The sequence below is a fragment of the Argiope bruennichi genome, chromosome 2 (assembly GCF_947563725.1).
Source record: "Argiope bruennichi chromosome 2, qqArgBrue1.1, whole genome shotgun sequence".
Taxonomy (NCBI): Eukaryota; Metazoa; Arthropoda; class Arachnida; order Araneae; family Araneidae; genus Argiope; species Argiope bruennichi.
In genome coordinates, this window is record NC_079152.1 from 59,074,539 (window position 1) to 59,097,422 (window position 22,884).

At 24.4% G+C, this 22,884-nt stretch overlaps 1 protein-coding gene across 1 annotated transcript in view; it reads right to left on the minus strand.

Moving 5' to 3' along the window:
• Positions 1 to 22,635, minus strand: part of LOC129961944 (angiogenic factor with G patch and FHA domains 1-like) — a 95,494-nt gene extending 72,859 nt beyond the window's left edge. Inside the window, exons 1-10 of the mRNA XM_056075589.1 lie at positions 22,219 to 22,635; positions 19,764 to 19,810; positions 18,420 to 18,524; positions 15,308 to 15,517; positions 12,144 to 12,216; positions 9,931 to 9,977; positions 8,749 to 8,868; positions 7,165 to 7,362; positions 5,927 to 6,098; positions 2,563 to 2,717 (exon numbers count right to left, since the gene is read on the minus strand). Coding sequence (XP_055931564.1) covers positions 2,563 to 2,717; positions 5,927 to 6,098; positions 7,165 to 7,362; positions 8,749 to 8,868; positions 9,931 to 9,977; positions 12,144 to 12,216; positions 15,308 to 15,517; positions 18,420 to 18,524; positions 19,764 to 19,810; positions 22,219 to 22,552 — 1,461 coding nt within the window. The 5' untranslated portion in view covers positions 22,553 to 22,635. The remainder of the gene's footprint in view (positions 1 to 2,562; positions 2,718 to 5,926; positions 6,099 to 7,164; positions 7,363 to 8,748; positions 8,869 to 9,930; positions 9,978 to 12,143; positions 12,217 to 15,307; positions 15,518 to 18,419; positions 18,525 to 19,763; positions 19,811 to 22,218) is intronic.
• Positions 22,636 to 22,884: the final 249 nt, after the last annotated feature.

Below are 22,884 nucleotides of genomic sequence, written 5' to 3' on the forward strand. Positions count from 1 at the left end.
AGTGGCGGTGTGTCAGTCTGTGTATTCACAAATGCAGTAACTAAAACATGCAACGACAAAAATAAAATACGATGCGAGATTTCTTAATTCGGTATTAAATTTTGATTTAAATGGGGAAGTAAAAAGTCGGTCCAAAATACACATTCGGTTTCGGTTTGCTGTTGTTTATGTAACTACGTGCCATCCATTAATCACCATAGCATACCACATTAATACCACGCTAAAATGCTCTTTTGCAGCACCATGCAATTAACACAAAGCATCGTTTTCTTTGTATATGAAAGTTACTTTTCTACTACGAATCACACAACTTTCATGTGGGGAGTGAAAACAAAATATGAGCACTCGTGGCGTTCACAGCCTTACCCAGGGCCCACAATTTTATGTGGAGATATGGGGATACCACTTTTATGAAAGAGCAAGCAAAAAAATTTAGGGATAATCTCCCCTACTGGTTTCAACAAATTTTCTATAACCGTGTATTCCAAATTTAATATATATATATATATATATATATATATATATAATTAAAATTGAAATTTCAGTATGATCAGCAAGATATTTTAATAATTTGATTATTCAATTTTTAAATAACAGATTTGAACTTGAGATACATACATTAACATGTGCAGAAAATGAAGAACTGCTAATAGAAAGAGCATAATATATGAAATAAAAAAATAATTAAATAAACTCCTAACTTATCAAAAATTCAACTTAACCAGCATTAAAGGAATTATCCCCAAAATCTTTATGAATATGTACCCTTAAAATCAATCCAAAAAAACTTTACATGTATTTTTATTTGATGAGAATAATATTTCATAGTCTGCATAATATCTCATTTTTCAGCATTCAAAGATACCGTTTCTAAACCTTAAGCAATATCTGATCCAAAAAATATATGAGTAAGTATTGATACTATATACATGTATTGATACTATAAAAAAAATAAAATTGCTAATCAATGGCTTATTATATTATAGTTACAATAATAATTGATAAAAATATTATTTTTAGAGCAAAAAAAAAATACTTCTTTTATACACAATAGACCCTTTATCATTCCAGGGATTTATTATCTAAATTTTAAAGTGTTGTTATTGTAAAGATTTAGGTTTTGAAAATAAAGGCATACAAAAAAAAACTTTAAAGCTTCTTTTTATTGACATGAAATAAACTATCTATCTGCATTATTTGAAAAGATATTTAATAAAACTAGCCAGTTTTGGTGACCAGTTTAATTGCCTAGATTACTGACTTTTTTGGCTATTAAATTATTATTATTGAAAGTATTTTTTTTAATTTCACTTTACTATTTGATATGCTGAGAAACGTGAATTCAATTGAATCAGTTTGCTGCAAGTTAAAAAGTACATATATGCAAAGTAAAAGCAGAAGTGAAAAACCTACTATGCAGTTAATGATTGCAAAAGCAAATGATTGAATATTTTAATGAACTACTTTGAATTTCATTATAATAATGCAAAATAGGTAGCATATTAAATTGAATTTTAAAATATTATGCAAATTAACAGAACATATCGGCCATTTTAGTAAGATAATTATCTTGGAAGATATTAACAACAATTTAGCTGTAGACCTAGTTATGTACTTTTTGTTGAACATTTATTTCTTGATTCCTTTTATATCTTCTTACTTTTGACTGAATGGATTTTTTTGATAACATAGTTAATCCCCTCACTTTTAATAATATTATACAACTCAATTAATTAGTGAAAAGAAGCAATGAATTCAATGCTACTGTAAAAACGTTAAATGTAGTCCAAAATTCGTAGGATAATTTGTTTATATTTGACTGCTATCATTTGGCAATAAGTAATGTTAGCATTTTATATATATGGATAGATGTTTGGCATTAAATGAGAATAAAAGGCATAAAAACTGCTTTTCATCCATTTTTAGGAAGAGGAGAAGAGATACACCTAATAATTTTGCCTAGTAATAATATGTAAAAATTATTGTCACTTTTGAAAAGTTTAGCTTGAAAAATACAAATTTGTTTAAAAGCATGTTGAATGGAAGACTTAATAAATTAAACTAATAATTAAAATTAATTTTAAAAAAACCTTTTCTTTAACTTTTAGTAGTTCTTTTTTTTAACACAGTAGAAGGTATTCAACTGATAGTACAAGCAGAATAAATTACAAAAAGAAGTGTCCAAAACTTTCACTTTCTGAAGTTCTTTCCTTCAGACTTGATCATCTAAATTATAATTCATAGAGAAAAAGAAGAATACAACTGAACATGAGTTTATATTATTGCCATGGAAGTCAGAGAGTGAAAAAGAGATAAAATCAACCATTTGCTTAGTATCAAATCATTTTTAAAAACACTGACAGCAATAATGTATACATTTAAATATATAAAAAAAAGATTTTACCACAATTTATGAACAGATCAAATCAATTACATAATAAATTTGTAGCATCAGGATATCAGGAATAAATTATTTAACTAGTGCATTTAGATTAGAAATAATTTCATATATACTTATTTTTTACATTACAAAAAATAACAGAAATTATAAATTCAAAATACCTTGCTGACACCAATGTCAGGAACTGAAACTGTATTAGAATTCTCTCGACCAATAACAGCACCAGTACAAGTAATAAGGATCAAAGACCCAATTTTAAGTTTTGAAGAATGCTCAACGATAGCCCGAATGCATGGTGGGCAGTGTGGTGAAGATTCTGCAAACAAAGGCATACATTTATAATAATATTTAATTATACAAATTTATATATATATATATATATATAAGTTTACATTCATGTTAAGAGACAAAATGAGTAATCAGTTAATAAGCTGATTCTCCACAGACTTTTGAAGAAATTTGATTAATTCGATCTGGAGATACAAAACATAATGGAATTCTGTGTAATTTCAGGCAACATTTACTACTATTCATTGATAAAAATAATAACCCAACTTATCATTCCCAAACCTGATACTTCAATCTTTTTACATTTAATAATATTATCATTTCATTTAAATAAAGAGTTTCAGAAAGCAATTATGATAAATCAGGGAATATATATCATTATAAAATGCAGAAAAATATTATGCATATAAAAATAAGGATCTCTTTAAAGAAGGACTTTGTAAACATATAAACAATCATTTCTCGCTTCCAATTTCGTTTTAAGTTCTATTCTCATTAATCCGTTTTGAAAACTTGCTAATGCTGTTTATTAGGATCCCGTTTCTGTTCGATAACTTCTCATGCAGCAATCCAAAGGATATAAAGACACAGTTTTTCACAATCTTTTTAATACTTGACGAGTAAGACATTCACTATCTGTTGAAGTGATTGTTGTCTAAAAATAAACTTTTTAGGGAAAGTGTCCTTTAGTCAATTTGTTTATTGTTCCCTAACTGATCACTCATGCTATTTTTTATAACATTGGTAATAAATGTCTTTCAATAATAATCATTGTAATCCATATCTATAAATAAAATTTAAAACTATAAGAACTATGTAAAAATAAATGAAAAATAACAAACAAAATTTACATTGCTCTACCAGGGGGTGGAGAAGGAAGAACTTTCAAAAATCTAGGTAATTAATTTTATATCACTCTAATTCATGCAAATCAGACAATAAAAGTTACAATTTTCTATCTGCATAATTCAATGTTTTTTAATATAATTATTTACTAGTTGCTTTTAGAACCAGTTTGATTACCAAAATTATTGATTTTTTTTTATTTCAATTAAATATTTTATGTATTGTTTGATATTCATGCTCCCCTCAATAAAGCATGAAATTCTGACAAATATTACAGTTGTGTTGTTTTAACAGCTTCATATTTGCTATGTTCATTGTTACAGGAACCTTCTTAATTAAATCAAATCATATGACATCATAGTACCATAAAAACAAAATTGTATGAGAAATTCATTTCAAACTGCACATTCTCTTAAATAGTAAAGAAACGTATTATTTTGCTGAAACTACAAAAGATTATGCTTTCTAACTCTTCATATTAACTGCACAAAATAATTAGTTCTTTCTTTTTTTGCTTTCAGCAATGATAAAAATTTGCACTATTATTTGATGAAATAATGACAAAGGTTTTTATTTTATTGAAACAATGAAATCTATTGTTGAAAATTATGTTAAAATTTTCATTTATTCATGTAATTTATTTTCTTTTCTTTCTTCATTTGGAGATAAATTATGATGTCGGCACATCAACTCTCATAATAGCCTCTTATAATTTGGTCAAGAGTTGTCAGATTTAAATACTAGTCAGAAATTGAATCATTATGTACTGTTAAATCACTTTTAAGTGTGAAATTCAACATTATAAACATGTGAAAAATTTACTCTAATTATTTCTTGTTTTATTTAGAGTACAATACCTTGAATGTATATGAATAATATTAATAATTTTTGCAACATTTGTGGCAAATCATGTTTGCTTAGTTGAAATATCATTCCACATATAAGAATTACCAATAAATCACACACACACACACACAAATATATATATATATATATATATATATATATATATATGCAAGTTTTGGTTAATCAGGAAAGAGCATTTGACCATTAAGCAGTAACTCTTTATAAACAGCTGAAAGGAATGGTGTGTTCCACCACTTATAATTTGTGTGCTTTTTAACAAAGTCTTATTAAATTTTCCCTACAGCTACAATTTTGTTTCCTTACTGTTTCCCGAATGTTTCCTTAGGACATTTCTGATATGGCAATATACAACCAAAGATATTGGACTCTGTAATTGTTAGCAGACTATTATTGGAATATCATGTGTGAAACACCTATAATTTCATAAAATGAAGACAGTAAAAATATATTGCATATGCACCTAATGCTCAGATTATTTGGTGCAATAGTGATTTTAAATGTATTTCTCATAATTAGAAGAAGACAGATCCGGAGCTGCCAGTGGCCAATATAACATCATGTTTATACTTGTAGTTTTATATTAATACAGTTAATATATGCTAAAACTCATTCAATCTAAGTTTTTCATTGCTATTTTCAAAATCAACACATCAAAATCATTAGGAACTGATATAACGGTTTTTTGAAATAATTAAGAGTTAAAATCTGTATACTTACATTAACTATAAAGAATATATTCTGTAATTTCAGTAAAAGTTTCAGTTATAAGACAGTCAACTAATAGGCTATTAAAAAACCATCTGCAATATCTCAAACTTGATATTTTATTTTTAATAGCAAACATAATATGAGTTTTATAATAGACTAATGTTCACTGTTATAACATTTAAGTTTTATAATATCAAAAAAATTGAAACTGTGTCAAAACATTTTAGAAAATTAGAGAAAAGCAAAAATGTTTATTGATTCTAAAGGCATTAACATGATATGACTATGTTACTAAGTATGTCAATTAACATTAATTGTACTTCATTCATTGCCTTGTATGGCACAAAGTTCTTTTTCCTCCTGCAAGGTGGAAAGATTCAAATTAAATTAATGGATTTTGAAAATATATTGCATGTGCATGAATTGGTTTCATTCTTAATTTTGATAAAATATTAAATTGCTCCAAATAATTATTTATAATTAAGTAAGCATTCAGAATGTTATTATATTTATGCTGGATGCCAAAAACAACACCCAGTAAAATATGTTAAATTTTGATGTAATGGCCAAAATCACTAATGGTCTATATTTTGTGACAAAATATAACAAATTGAAATTGGATGTAGCTAATATATTGTTTTTTGCACCAGTTTTAGTTTAGTTTAATTTTTAGTTTATTGTACCAGCAAATTTCACATAAGGAACTTGGATATGAAAGTGACAATATGCAATATAGTATTGAACTGAATGGCTGAATGATTTTAAAATAGCAGATGAAAGGTAAATAATATAATTAAATTAATTCAGAAAGTCTACCTTCTTCAGCTAGTGAAACAGGGTTATCTTTCATAAGCTCTGATTCTGAATCTGATGAAAAGATTTCCCCAGCTTCAGGTGAACTGAAACCTTCATTGATAGTATCTCCATCTTCTTGTAAGGAATCTTCTTTGTCGTTGAAGGACAGTTCCTCTTTTTCAGCTGATTCTTTCTGTGTATAAATCATGCCACTTTAATTAGTAAACATCCAAGCAAATACTTATCATTTGTTTTTACTCAATCTCTTAAATATTTTCTAGTTTTTATTTAAAAAAATTCCAAATATAAATTATAATTTAATATTTAAAAAAAATTTGAACTAATTTAGTAAGAAATATTTTCACAAAAAATGTAAATGTATTATTTTCAATAATTTGAATTTTTCTTTGGAAATTATGTAACATGGAATATATATATATATATATATATATATGAATCCCTGCCTGAGGGTGACCCTTGAAAAAGTCTTCAGGCCGGATTCTTTTTTAATATTTTTTAATAATTTTTTTGGTTTAATTTTTATTTGATTTTTGTTTTTCCTATTAACTTGATTCTAATACTTTTGTGTATATATATATATATATATATATATATATATATATATATATATATATATATATATATATATATATATATATATATATATATATATATATATAGGGCAAAAATGCAACATTTAGGTAAGCAGTAGGAAATGACATTATTCTGCCTTAATAATTTCAGAATAATAAAAATATCAGGTGTGATCAAACTTGCCAATCAAAATATTAAAAAAAAAAAAAAAGTATATTACATACACAATCAGTATATTGAAAGGAAGAAAGAAAGGAATCCTGGTATTTTTTTAATTATTAACAACAAAAATAAAGCCATATCAAAGCTGTATATATGTGCTCAAATACATTGGGGACAATTTTAAAAAATGCACAAGTTAATGGTGTTTAGAGTTAAGTAAAAATTTGAATCTAACACATTTGCTTAAAAAACATTTTAAAACTCTTATTATTATCTAGTCAAGTAGAAAATGGTGAGAAATAAACTATTTTAGTAAATGAAAGCTATTTCTATCAGATTAATTTACATTTTGTAATGGAAAATTCAGGTAGACTATTGTGCCTTTTGAAGAAATTCATGCAATTTTTTCTTGATAAGGTTTAACTTTCTTAATCAGACAACACATTCTCACAACAGGCAAAAATTTAAGCAATAAGTTTAAAATTGCAATTTATCATTCTTACCTGCTTCTTTTTCCAAAAATTTTTTCTAGCTTTGGCTTTACTAACTGGTTTCTGTGGAGATTCTTTGCTATCTGTGCTTTTTTCTTGGTTAGACACATCTGAGATAGCATCAGCCTTGCAATAGAATTCATAAGAGAGTGTTTCTTGAATATATAGATAATATATTCTTGCCCGAGGATCATATAAAAGTTTTCTGATCTATGTGGCAGAGAGGAAAAAAGAAATGAAAATTTATTGATTCTATGCATCAAACAAATAAACAACATTTTATTTGACTGACTGTTTAGAAGTAACAATTAAAATTCATCATTAAACTAACATAAGTAGCAATGCATATTTTTGTCAAGATTTTTTTTTAAATGAATCAATTAAAGTATATGAAAAAAGAAGATAAATACATATTTTCAAAATGCAAATTATTGAAATACTAAAAAAAATCACAAGATTTAAAAAAATATCAAAGTGGATATTATAAAACATGCATTTTTCAATTAAAAAAACTTGGAAATTTGTCTTTATTCTAATACAAGATCTGTATTTAAAAATAAAAAATAAAACTCAAAATATTGAATGGTGCTCTTTCTTTATAATTCAAGTAAATTCAATTACATTTTCAAAGAAAAGTAAAAACAAATTTTTTAAACAATTCTAAAAATAATTTAAATAATACATTAAAAAGGGATAATTGTTATTATTGCATCAAATAATAATCAATATTTATCCTTGTATTCAAGTAGTTTAAAGAAGTATAGCCTACAATAAAGAAAAGATAATTATAAAGAAAGCAGGGGGATGGGGTAAAACAATTTTATTATTTTTTATTAAGAATAAATTAAACATGATTCACACAACTTTATATCATTTTCTTATTAGTTTTTTCAAGGAGAATTGTAAAAAAAGACAAAGATATGCATTAATAAAATATTAAAAAATTAGCTATTAATATTTTTTTATTTATAGTACTCGTAAAAAATATTATCTTATTTATGGTTATTCAGTAAATATTTAATAAAAAGTGCTTGCATAAAACTTTAAAAGAAAACTTTAACATAGCAAGAAAAACAAAATCTTAATAATAAGCCCTGGATTTAACTGATAATTAATAAAAAATTGTGTCCATAAACTTTAAACTATGTGTATAAAATAAAATATTTTGACTTATAGTGTATAATGCAAACATGAAATATTTCAAGTAGTTATCAAATTAAAAGTAAAAATAAAAATAATTAATTTAGGTTCTCCTTAAAATTGTGTATTAGAAGTGAGGGGGGCACTCAAATTAATCAAGTTACAAGAATCAAATTCTGTCTGATAAATAGAAAGTTTGTGGTGTTTTTCAGTAAAATATGTTATTCATTCTGATCTCATGATAAAAAAAGATTCTCAAAGAAATAAATGACGATGTTTGAAAATTTTTCACTCTTTAAATTTAGCAGGTTTTTAAAAATTAATTTATGCAGTATATTTATTAATAAAGTGCAGAAACATTTAATTATAATAATCACTTCTGCATTTCAAAATCAACTCTAAAAAACTGATTGCTTTTCTAATATCTTATGAGCAAAAATATGAATTTCAACTTACTGGATCATAATAGTTTCCATTGGATCTGCAGTAATACATAGAACATTTCTCATCGTATATATAATCTGACATTCCACTATTTTGTTCAGCAACTTCAGTCACCAAATCTTTAACTGTTGACTATAAATAAAAATAATTATAGTTAACTAATAATAAGCATATACAAATGTTGAGAAATGTATAAAAACTCACAGTTAACTCCCTCCCTATTAAACTAAGAATCTCTCCTAAGATTTCCTATGTATCAAATTAAAATTTTAATGCTGAAAATAAGTTTATTCAACTTTATTCATTTATTCTTCTTCTTGAGAAAAAGTACTTTTAAGCAAATATTTGTTGAATTTCATTAAAAAATTATAAAGGTATAAATTTTTTTTTCTTTATGAAAGAATGTCTGATGCCAGAAAAATTTATATTTGATCAATATAATTTGCATCACCATGCAACAATAATTTATATGTCTAAGCACCAAGCAGAGAGGAAGAATCATTGTCAGTAAATTATATCAGATCCAGATTTTCACTCTCTAAAATAAAAAGCTATTTTTTTTTCAAAGGAAATATAACAGGTTCAAATTGATTTGCATTTTAAATAACAGCACACACAAGACAACATCAGATACATTAGAAACACTCTTAGAAAGATAACTTTTCAAGGAAACAAAAGATATTTTATATTGACATTTTTAAAAAAGGAGTATGATTATTTCAAATGTTAACTTATATTCAGGTTTTCATTTACTTTCAGCTTTTATTCATAGGAAGTTCTACAAAATTTGAAAGAATTAAAATTAACAAATTAGCATTCAGGATAAATGGCTACTTCAGCTATAGCTGAATGAATTCAGAATAGCTTTTTTGAATGCATTCAGAAAATGGCCAGAAAGAATCTAACATCTCCTAAAATTTGTCTATCTTACAAAACAAAGAAATGCTATATCATATATCATTACAAAATTATTTGCAAATTGAAAATTAATTTCTGCAAAGAACATCTAGACACAATTTCAATAGATTATTTAAAACAGTTTATTTTATATATAGATTAAGAACTTTTTAATCATAGATTAAGAATAATTTACTTTATTTTACTTTACTGCTTTATTTTAGTATTAAATTCTTATTGATCAATAACTATATTTTATTAAAAATTAGAATAAACAAATGAAATAATTGAACTCACATTACTACCTTCAGGAGGAAGCCAGTCTTTGGATAAATCATCAGGAACTAAAGCAGTGTAAAGAAACAGGACGTAACAAAAAGGAATCAAAAGAACATTTAAAAATATTTCAATATTAATGCAAACTGTTAGTAAATTCAAATCATGTGTGAATCATAATACCTTTTATATAAAACAATGATACAATCACCTCCATTTATTTAGAGTACAGATAAACTAAGTACCCAGTTTATAAAAAAAAAAAAAAAAAAAAAAAGATATATAAAATCAAAGCTTTTTCAAACAAAAGTTTTTATCTAGACACAATATTGGATTTTTCTTGCAATTACTTAAGTAGATAATTTTATAAAAATTTCTTTAAAAAAAATAATAAATAAAAATAAAGAGCATTTCTATTTTAATCATTTTGAAAAATATGAAATTATTCTTGAACAGTTTTTAAAAATCATATGTTCGGAATAAAATTAAATTATAATAATGCACTTATCAAGTCATTTATGACACAGAAATAAAATAAATTTTCAAAATATCTAATCTTTTGCAATGCAGTGCTAAATTAATTATCAAATAATACTTTATTTTGAAAGTAAAACAGCTTAGTTTTATAATATTTTGCATATCAATGACTTTCAGTGATTCTTCTTTATAACAAACTTCCGGTTTCAAAAAATATAAAAACCAAATTATCTATATAATCAGATTTCCAAATAGTCCTTGTAATAAAAATAATAATAATAATAATAATATATAACCAAACAAGGGACTTTTTCTGTGAGGGGTCTGACTTTTGTCCAACAACATTGACCCCTCGTGACCCAAAAATCCCCTGGAATTGAGGCCTTAGAGATAAACTATTTTTTACAGAAATAAAACAACAATTTGTTTGAATTCCTGCTTGAGGGTGACCCTTGAGAAAGTCTTCAGGCCAGATTCTTAATATCCTTCTTTTTTTATTCTATTTTTATCCTTTTTGCTAATATTAACTTGGTATTTTTACTAATTTGGTTAAGTTCATCTTGTTTTAGTAGTAGCAGCATTAGCGCTCCCTAAATACAATTGCATCTTTTTTTAGTTTGATTCAGATATAATTTTTAATTTTTTGTTTATTTTCAGAAATAGATTTTAATTGAAATTTCATAATGCTTACATTTTTTTATTATTTCTTAATATATATATACATTACAACTATCAACAGAATGGTTTTTGTGCCACAAAACTCTGCTAAATCAAATCAAATCAATACAACTATCAACATTCACTTAAGCAGACTGAATTTAATTTGCAATAAAATGCTTATTGCTTTTTAATTAAACAGTTTTATTGAATAAAAGAATAAGAATGTGACTTTTAAATGATAAGATACTAATACAAGAAATAATACAAGGTTGGTAATAAAATCAAAACAAATTACTATTATTACTATATTAAAAATACACAGTAATTTTGGAGATTAGAAAATTCAAAAGTCGCATGTTTAGCATCAGTCAAAAATACAGTTTAAAACAAAATCTTGCTGTATTTTCAATGCATATTTATGTAAAATATCATTATCAAAAGTATGCCATATTTTTAACAGCATAAAACCATTTGAGATAATATAAATGGCTTATAAATAAAATATGTCAGTGCATCAAAATATATATAAATTCCTCATTTCAAAAATTAAAGCAAGATTTAAATTTTTATTAATATTTAAAACAAAAAATAATCAAAATTAATTAGTTAAATAGCAGCTGATTACAGAACAGAACTAATTACAAGTTTGAATTTAAAAAAAAAAGTATACTGAAAGAGAAATTTTATTTTATTTTTAAAGTTAATCTAACTTACAGAAAAAATTAAAATAAATTTTATTTTTTGATGACTTTTAATTTGAATTAAAATTTTAAAAATCATATAAAAATTGACATCGTAAAAAAGTATTTTGTATTTATAATATTTTCTTAACTGAATACTGAATAGATTTTTTTTTCTGTTTTTTATATGCCCTTCTCTGTTTAACTAAAGAAATAATATGTTGATTTCAATGGTTACACTGTAATTTAAATATGAAATTATATTTATTTTCAATTAAATACAATCATTTATTATATTATAAAAATCGAAACCTTAAGTAATATTATTTAAAAGTATTATTCATTCAGACACAAAAATTCTTTGAACCTAAAATTATTCTAAAACTATATAAATTCTTTTTATTAGATTTTGCTTACCTTCGTTATCTGTATTTGTAGACTGTGGCTGAACAACTTCACTTGTAAGATTGATATTGATTGTATAATGCTTCTGAATAAGAGAATTTTATGACAGATTAGATCAAATACTTTTTTATAAATTTAATTTGTCATAGATATAAATATTCAGTATTAATACTTTTAATTGACAGCAATTTTCCAATTAGATTTTTAAAATTACCATTTCTAGTTTCTGATTATAAAAGAAATCTACATCTGACATTCTACAGAGAAAACAACTGAACCAAGAGCTAAAAAATTTGGCCAAACACATTTCGGAGGATGGGAAAATGCATCTTGGAGCCATCTTTTTAATATTTTAAAGAGAATTTTGTTTAATTAAAAATGAAATAATATTTGCTTTTTTTCCATAATAATTTCAAAAATATTATTGCATAAAAACATTTGTATACTTCTTGAAATTACAAACTTATCTTTTCAATGATTCCAACTTATACTATAGTACAACAAAAGTCAAACCAATTTGATTGCTGTATTAAATTCTTAAATAATAAGCTTTCACATAAAAAATTATATTCTTACTTAAAAATCAAAACATCTCCTAAACTTTATTTATGTTTTTTTCTAAATTTTAAAATAATTGAAAATTTAGTTCTTAAATATAATTTGAACTACTATCTTTTTTTGTTGTAATGAAATGCTGCTCACTTTTATTTATTTATTTATTTTAATTCAGCTCAGCATTTTCTCTTCTCAATATCAGAAAATAATTTCTAATTAAATTATTAGAAATTAACTTTTAATTATTTTTTCCTTACTTCCATGCATGGAAAGTAGTTTTAAAAATCTATATGTTGCAATTGTTTTGACAGATTTATTCTTCAATTATAATCTTAAACCCATCTGCTACCAACAGCAAAATAATCTCAAAAACTGATTATGTTAATTCATTTAAATACAATAAGTTTAAACATGCACTTTATAATTAATTAAAAAAGTTATAGCAATATTATTTTAAATAATTACGTATGACCTAAGTAATAATAATTCTCATCAAATTTCACATGATTTAGAAAATTAATTGTTTAATACTTTCTAAGAGCTGAAAATAATTGTTTAAATCATTTATTTCATTTAACAGAAAATATTCAGTACATTTTCACTTTGTTTGTGTATCAAAATTTAATTCAAAAAAATACTAATACATTTCTTGTGTCTTCCCTATTTCTTTTTTTTTTTTTCCTTCCTTCCTTTCTCTCTCTCTCTCTCTCTCTCTCTCTCTCTTGTCTTTTATAACAATTAATGTTTTCTGTTTACTAAATAATAAATAAATTACAAATTTTAAAGTTGATTAACAAAGGCAAATGATGGCCAGTACATTAATTCTTTATATATAAAATAACTAATAGATTAGCTACTTCTAACAAAAATACTAATTTGACTAGAAACAGCTTATGCATGTTAATAAGTCAAGTTAAATATCCATTATTAAATTTTTAAAAAATGGGAGAGAATTTAATAATAAATCAATGAAATTTTTAAGAAAATTTAAGCAAAATAACAGATTATGATCTGCAAAAGTTTCAATAGTTATTAACAAAAATTGTCACATAGAAATCAAGATATTGAAATATATAAAAGATGACAAGAAATATAACTAGGTTTTACTGTAGATTTCAATAGAAGCTATGGCAATAATACTCTGTTCACAATTAATTTAAAGCAAGACACAGAGAAAAAAAATCAGATGATGCAAATTTCTGCCATCAAACATTTAAAAGTTACTACTTTGATTAAAATCAGTTAACATTTTAAAAATTTAGATTGAAATTAATGAAGAGAGTTAAAAAGGATATACACTAAAAATTATTTTATTGGTCATTTAACATCACAATATATGGATAATCAAATCTTTCACACAATATATGGACAAATTAAAAAATTAAATTATCTGTAGCTTAACCTCTGAAACCATCAACTTGCTGTAATTAGCAGGAGGAAGAAATGTCATATTAACTACAGGTCAATCTTAATATGATCCATATATTATGTGATTAATTTATTATGTTTTTAAATATGATTCAAAAGTACTCAGAAGTAATAGATATAAATGAATAAAATTTAAACTTAAGTACTAGTAATCAATATTTTATATAAAGAAACTATATATTTTAGGCCAAAAAGTTTTTAATTTCATAGATTTCTTTGTATAAATTTAAGATGCATAAAATTAAATATTATGTTAATCAACAGTGTTGTGTTTTTTACAAACTGACCATTTAAATTATTACCGATAGAAGCAGAGGCATATGACATGCTCTGATCTTAGAATGCAGCATTGTGACAAGCTACTTTTTAAAGTCAAATATCATAAAGTGACAAATAAATAAATATTCCATACCCATACACCACTTAGTCTAAATGAGTCATTTAGATTATAAATAGACATTATTCAAAATGAACAATTATTTCAGAGACAAAATAGGTTGAAGGATGAGCAAAAGATAATTTAGAATTATAAATTCATATTCACAAACTCTGAAGCATAATATATAAATAGCTGCAAAGTGACAAAATTTCTGAACAAACTAAAAATTGGTAATAAATATAAAAGTTTTTAAACATTTTCATCAATGCACTAAAAAGTAAAAATAATATTTTCATAAAAAATCTGGAAGATAAAAAAAAATAATAAAAATGTGAGTCACAGAAAACAATAGGAGAGGCTATAAATCTGCATAGAATACAAAGAAAATATGAAATCCCAAGCATTCACTACTTCAAAGTTTTTATAATTTGTTAAAATCCCCAATTTTTATTTAAAAAATATTTTTTCATTTTCATGCAATGATAAAAGTAATTTTTTAAAAAAATCTTAATTTATATATTTTTTAAATATTTGTCTTTAAAATATTTCTTAAATTCATTGTTACAAATATTATGAAATATAAAAATTAATATTTCTCAAATTAATTTCTGGATGGTGCCATTTCAAAAAATAATATCTTAATTGATAACAAAGAACTCTAAAACTATTTAAATATTCTGAGAAACAGTGAATGTACAAAACTTCAAAATTCAAGTAGATTAGCGGAAATTGCCTAAAAAATTTCATCTTTATGAGCATGAAACATATAAGGTTAAGTAAAATTGTTTTAAAAAAATAAGAAAAATGCAGTTACCTCCCCTGAAAGTTGCTCGGAATTACTATTAGGAAAATTCTCACAATCATTGATATTCAAATTATCAACTTTATCTGCAACACTATCACATGAATCATGAGCATTTGAATCACAAGTCTGTTCAGTCTTTTTATACAGTTCATATTTATGCTTAGAGTAATCATACTTGTAGTAACAGCCATTTTGTGGAACATAGAAGAGTTCAGTATTCTACAAAAAGCATGAAAAAAAATAAATAAAATAATTAAACTTATAACAATAATTTGTAATAGATAAAAAAAAATTATTATTATTAATCAATTTTTGAAATTATTTAAATTTACAATACTACATCATAGCAAATTAAGTTTTTGGTAAAATATACTTATATAACAAATATTCAAAAATTAAAATACTTTATAAATAGCTCAAAAAATTCTTTAATACTAAATGTAAGCAAAACATCTATTACAGATGAATAGAATAGCATTTGTCAGCTTGTTATTGCAAAAAAATTTCATAATTATGAAGCATTATGTTTAAATTGGCCAAAAAGAGATTTAAAAAAAATAAGTCAAATCTTTAATACATTGATATATATTAAAAATTGAGTCTATAAATAAACTTCAAGAATCACCAAAAAATATGTCTATCCTCTACAGATGACTAATAACAGATACATGATGGTTCTTTGGTACAATCTGGTTTTTGAATGAAGAACTCTTTAACTCCAAATTCAAGACCTAACCATCAGGCTATTCCAGCCTTTCTTACAAGCTGGAAAAAAATTTGTTAGGTTTCTTAGAAGAAATATTAAATAATCTTTAATAGAGATCTGATGGCCAAAACCTTGTCATTGAAAAGTTAAGGTCCCTTTTAAATACTAAACATTTAGATCTCAACAGAGATATCTTTGATTATCCTCTGGCCTTTTCTTAGAAAAGAAAAGTTAACGTATTAATTAATTCTCCAGAGTTTTTAATAATATACACACAGAGAAAGAGTTTGAGCGAAAATATTATAGCCTCCATGTTCACACTCAGTGAATATCCCTCTCTTCTGAAGTCAGTCACAATTTAAGAATATAATATTATTTCTAATCTCTAAAAGCAGGGAAAGAAATATTTTACTTATTCGGTAAAATGAAAAGAAAGGCATTTCCAAGTTATCAATATTTAGAGTTTCTACAGATAACAAAATATTAAAGTTTCTCCATTGCCATGTAAATTCATGATTCATTTTTATTATATTAAGTATACTGTATGCACTTTTAAGTTTTTTAAATACAAAATCACTGAATTGCATATTTATTTTATATTTTTCTAATATATTATAATTTTCACATAAATAATAATTTAATTTTTATTTAAACTCTTTTTAAGTGGTATACAGTGTATCAAATTATCTAAATTTATCAAAAGTGAATTAAAAACTTTTAAAACGATTTTATAAATTTTTTTCATTAAGCATTTTCATAAATATATACTTTTTAAATCCTACAGACGTTCATATTTAACCCCCATTATACAATTAACTCTACTAATCCTAAAGGAGAATGCTGTATCTCCTGATGCAATATAAAGCAGACCAATAGACTTCAAATTACTAAATTTAATGCAAATATACTTTGAAAGTTGAGAGTGTGTATCTAGAAACTATTTTTTAAAATTTGGAATAAAATTTTAATTAAAAACTCAATGAAATTGCAGCACTTTTTTTTTGTTTGTTTGTTATAATTTTGAACATATTATTGCAAATTCATCCACCTTTAGGAAAACTTAATAATGCACTACAGCAATTTGGAATATTTTTAGAAAATCTAACAATCAATGAAAGAATGGTACATTATTTTGGTAAACATACATATTGATAATTTTTTTACTTCACATGACTTAATGGTTCATTTGAAACAAAAAGGATTTTGTGCCATTGAAACTGTTCAAGATAATAAAATGGCAAAGTGCCTTCTGAAATCTTTGAAACCATTAGTTAAAACTGAAAGAGGAACATCTGTTATATCGTTCGGCAAAATAAAAAAAAATAACTGTGGTTCACTGGAAAGATAACCTTATATTTTCATTACTAACAAACTTTGAGATTACAAAAGTGCACAATAAAGTAGAGCGAGAATGGTAGACAGCATAAGGAGACAGAAAGGATGTTGATGTACCATTTTGTGTTATTTCTTATAACAAATATAAAAATGGAGTTACCTTATTTGGCAGTCATATGAAAAATTATTTTACTTCTATTCAAGGAAAAAAGTAGTACTGGGTACTTTTTGTGAATTGTTTTGAAACCGCTGTCATCACAGCCTAGAAAATATCTAAACTATTTTCACTTAACGATCCGCAGGATTTATTAACATTTTGCTGGTGAGTAACAATAAGCAAACTTGTGAAACAATTCCGAGAAACAAACAAAGAGATATGCTGCAGACAAATAAAGTTCTTCCCCTAAACTGTGAGCAATAAAAAAATTCAGATGGCTGTCAAAGATGATGTCAATTAAAATCTTGCAAGAAAAACCTATTACAATTTGCAAAATGTGTAATGTTGGACTATATAGAGACTGTTTATCGACTTTCCATTCATAAAATCGTTTCTGTAAGGTAAGTGAATCTTTGTAATTTTTAGCAGTGTTTTGGACCATTTTTCCATTTATAGGACAGTCTGCATTTCAAAAATATTTAACAATTTTATTTTATACATGTAAGGCCCTTGCATTGATCATATCTTTAAAAATTTATGTTTTCCCTATGGTTGTTTTTATGTGGTCCAATATGGGTTATTTATGTGCTGTACTACTACAACCTTCCTTTATTAATTTATTTTTTCTCTCAAATGAAATATACCAATGACATGGTTGATGGTTGAAAAAAAAATCTTTATTAAAAAGAAGACAAACACAATTTTTTTATCTTGTTTTCTTGGCTTTCTCCCCCATAAATAAGGACTAAAGTTTCTATTTCTTTATTTAATTAATAAAAAAAAGACAACAGCAGCAAATTTTATTTTACCAACTACAACAATAAGAAAAATATATTTAGCTACCAGATATTTAATATAACATATAAGAAAAAATTTATTGTAAATAATGAATTATACTATATATATTTTTAAATAATACTTACTGTATCATAATAAAATCCAGTAGACACACTATAATACATCTTTGATTGCTCATCATAAATATAATCATCATTGTGATTTAAATTTTCATGTAATTCTTTAGAAACCTAAAAAAAAAAAAAAAAAAAAAAAAAAACCTTTTTTTAAAATGAATGTAAAGAATGGTTTTATTGCTAAAAAACTTTCTATTTAAAATAAGAATTAATTTACTTATTGTTTATTAATATAAACAAGAGGAAAGGATGGCTTAAAATTTAATTATGAATTAGGAAAATGAATTTTATAGTAAATGTGGTAAGAAATAAAAAATGCCATCTTGACACAGACATACAAAAAAAAAAAAAAAGAATACATTTTTTTCTATTTATTGAATTTACCTTACTTATTTTACAAAATAACAATTAGAAAAAAAATTGTTATGTGCATTGCATGTGAAATATTTTTATCTCACTAAGCACAATATAATTAGAACTATAACAGGTACTAAATTTATTTTTAAATTTTTCTCAAGCTAATTTGAGGTATTACTCAATTACTCTTAATAACCGCATTCCTTCCATGCAGCAACTTCCATCCAAACCAAACAAAATATATAACTTTTCATCCTCAATTTTAAGACTCAAAATCAGAGAATATTTTGAATCATGTCATAAAAAAAAAGTTCTCCCACAACACTAACAATTGAAGGAGGGACAATTGATTCACTTTTTTTTCTCCCTTTTTAATACTTTTCATATTATTTTACTTATTGGACTGACAAATAAAGTCAATAAAATAGTACTGTTAAAATTAAAACAGTATATCCAGACTGAGTAAATAATAACTATATTGCAATTGCATTTTATAATAATACCTAATATATAATAGCTTTATAATAATAGCTAAGCCTGAAGGTTAAGAATTCTGGCATTAAAAATTTCAACACTTTACAGTACATCCATAAATTTAAAAACAAAAAAATGAATGAACTTATTATGATAAAAATAGTCTTTTAAAACTCTCAAAGATATTTGTGTATTAAATGAATGTCAGTGAAATGTGTTAGGCTTAAATGCATATGACTGTCAAAAATAGTCAAATTTTAGATCTGACTAACTCCAGATCTTTGGCGATTAAATGCTGGTTGCAACAAACATGATATTGTTGGCAATTAATCACTGGCATACAGTTAATATAAAAATATCTTCATGAAATTAAATTGTTTATAGAAACTAATAACAAATAAAAATAAAACATTTTTATTCTTTTCAAAGGAATTAATTTACTAAAGTAAATTTAGTAGCAATTTACATACATAAAAATGCAAAAGAAAAATTATATGAAAAAAAGGGGAAAAAAATTCTCACCGAAGAGTTATTCTTCATATCATCATCTTTACAAGTAGCAGAAGATTCTATAAAATTTACAGGTAAATGTTATTAATTCAAAATTAATGACACAAATACATTATTTTAAGTAGATTAAAATCTTATAAGATACATATAAAAAGATTTTAATTTAAAAATAAATTATTTGCATATCATAATTGAAAATTACTGGGCATTTAAATTTGACAAGTTCATTTTTAGCTATAGAAATATTTAAATTGTAAAGACCATAATAGATTTCTATAAACCAGCCAGCACATTATTTGTGCATAAATCAAATGTGACAACAAAGAGCATAAACAGATATGGATGACCAAAGTGGGAGGACAACTATATGGGGGAGGGGGGATTCTTCCATTCAACAGTTTTTAACAAATTACCAAAGCAATAAGATATAATTTTTAGTTTGTTAATTGAATATATTTTGGAAATAATAAAATTAATTAAATATAAAAACCACTATTCGTGTATGACTCTGCATTTTAAAGATAAGATTGTAAATGCCCGATATTACATAAAATAAACATTTCTTATTTTAGAATACTACGACCAATGACTGAAAGTGCTTTTAAAGAAAATAAAATCAAAACAGACTATGTCAATTCCAAGTGGCAACGAGCATCTCACTCGTTCTATTTATTTTTAACAACGTAATCCTTGTTGCCAGATGCAACAGCAGAAAACAGTTTCATTTAACACAAAATAATATTTAAAATATTTTTGCAGCAATTACTTCAAAAACAAACATGAGCAATTATAACAATTAAACAAATACAGAAAACTGAAAATTATTTTTAATATTTAGTTACGTGTGAACCACAATGGCTGGCGATAATGAGTTGCGTTACTCACAACCTGCTCCTACACCACAATTCTAAATGCTAAAAAATATTCAAGATTAAAACTATTTTCTTTAAACCCAACAAAATCAGTCTTTAGTCACCCTTAAAGGACGGAATAATTTATTAAGTGATTTTATAAATTTCTACTATTATGTCTGCAACATTACGATATTTTTTTCTTCTGATTTTAGATATTGGATAATGTTAATCCAATATCTCGATTGTGATTTGATTTGACAAAAAAATGTGTATGTTGTAGACAACTTTTATACAACAAATTTATGAATGCATTTTGAATTTGTTTACTTTTTACTTGCTGAAAGTATTCAGAAAAAGCATTAAAAATGACGCACTTTTTTTTTGTATGGAAGAAGGATATTAACTAGTATGCTGACATATATAGGCAATTATTAAAGTTAGAATATTATTTTAGAACCTTTGGTTTCGATTAGAAACCACCGCATGTTTAGATATAATTTTTAGAAAGTGGTGGTTTCACTATGATAAAACTGTATGTCAAAGGGTTAAAAGACAGAATAATTTATTAAGTGATTTTATGAATTCCTATCATGTCTGCAACATTACAATATTTTCTTTTCTTCTGATTTTAGATATTGGATCATTTTGTCATTTAAATATGGTTAATCTTCAGATAAAATGAAATATATAATGCAATTTCAAAATTATTCCAATCCAAATCCAAAAGTTCACAACTCTTTCTGCACTTTTAGCAAACAAAAGTATTAAAACTGTTTGCTAATTGTTATTTAAAAATTATGAGGTATTATAATTTAGATATAATTATAAGGCATCATCAATTAGATAAGAATTCAGAAATCTTAAAATGTTATAAAACATATCACAAGTTGGTCCTTAAATTCATGCTTATTCTTCAATTCCTATGGTTCTGCAATGAAAGAATTTAAGTAATCTTTCACTTCTAGTGAGCATAATAACTCAATAAGACATATATGGTTAATGGTCCACATTATAAATATAATAAATTGTAATTATTTAAACTGGGGCAGTAAGTTGAAATAAATAAACAATATTCCAAATGATGGAATGACAAATAATAACTAAAAAAAATCAATAAGTGAAGCTTTGGATTATAAAAATAATTATCAAATAACTAGTCTTATTAGCAAGTGATTTTCTTTTAAAGAAACTATTGAATAATATTTTTAAATTTAACAAATTATACAGATTAGTTACATTTATCTACCAAATTTAAATAACATAATGCTGTATATAAATTATTTAGCATTTTTAAAGTTAAAAAATATTTAATGAAAATAAAATTTATGACATAAAGTTGAAAACTATAAAATTTAATAAAACTCTAAAAACTGAAACCATTTTCTATAATAACATGTAAACTTTGATTTCTGCATAAATAAAAATATCATTAAAGATTCTTTTTTTAAAATTTGAAGAGAAAATTCCTTTTACAAGATTTCAATTCTATACAGATATGTAACATCTAACTAACTAGATGTTCTATATTTTTGTACAAATCCAAGTATTTATAAATATAATAACTATATTAAAGAAACTTTACTAAAAACTGAAACATTTCAGATGTGATTTACCTGTGGATAAATTGTCTAAAGTAGAAATTTCTGTACAAAATGACGTAGAACAATTTAATTTATCATTACTATTCTGAATATCACTTTTTTGGTTATGATTTTTATTTTCTGGTTCTGTATTTATAATTTCACTTTTTAAAGAAAATGTATTATCATTTGTATTTCGCTCAGAATTACAGCAGAAATTGCAAAATTCAGATTTAATTTTGTAACTGTCCAAAATTTCTGTTAAATGTTGAATTTGAAGTTTCATTTTTTTTATTTCTTCTTCTTTCTGATTTAAAACATTCTTTAAGGCCAAACATCCATCACAATTTATTTCATAATCAGACATACCGAAAAGAAAAAATAAATAAATAAATAAATCCGACCGATTTTTCTTTCTAAAATAGAAAATCAGTTTGTTTATATTTTGAAACTGACAAATTGATAGAAGAAAGAAAGTTAAAGTTAAAAATGTTAATCATTCATAATAATAAAAATGATCTGCTGTGTAACATAAATTCAAAGCTGTTAGAAATTTTTTGTTTAGAAGCTGGGATTTGAATTTTACAATAAGCGGACTTTAATATAGAATTATAAAAAAGGCAGTTAAGTATATATAATTTTTGTAAAGCTGAATAATTCATTTAACAAATTTCTCAAATCAACAGCAAACGGTTTGCG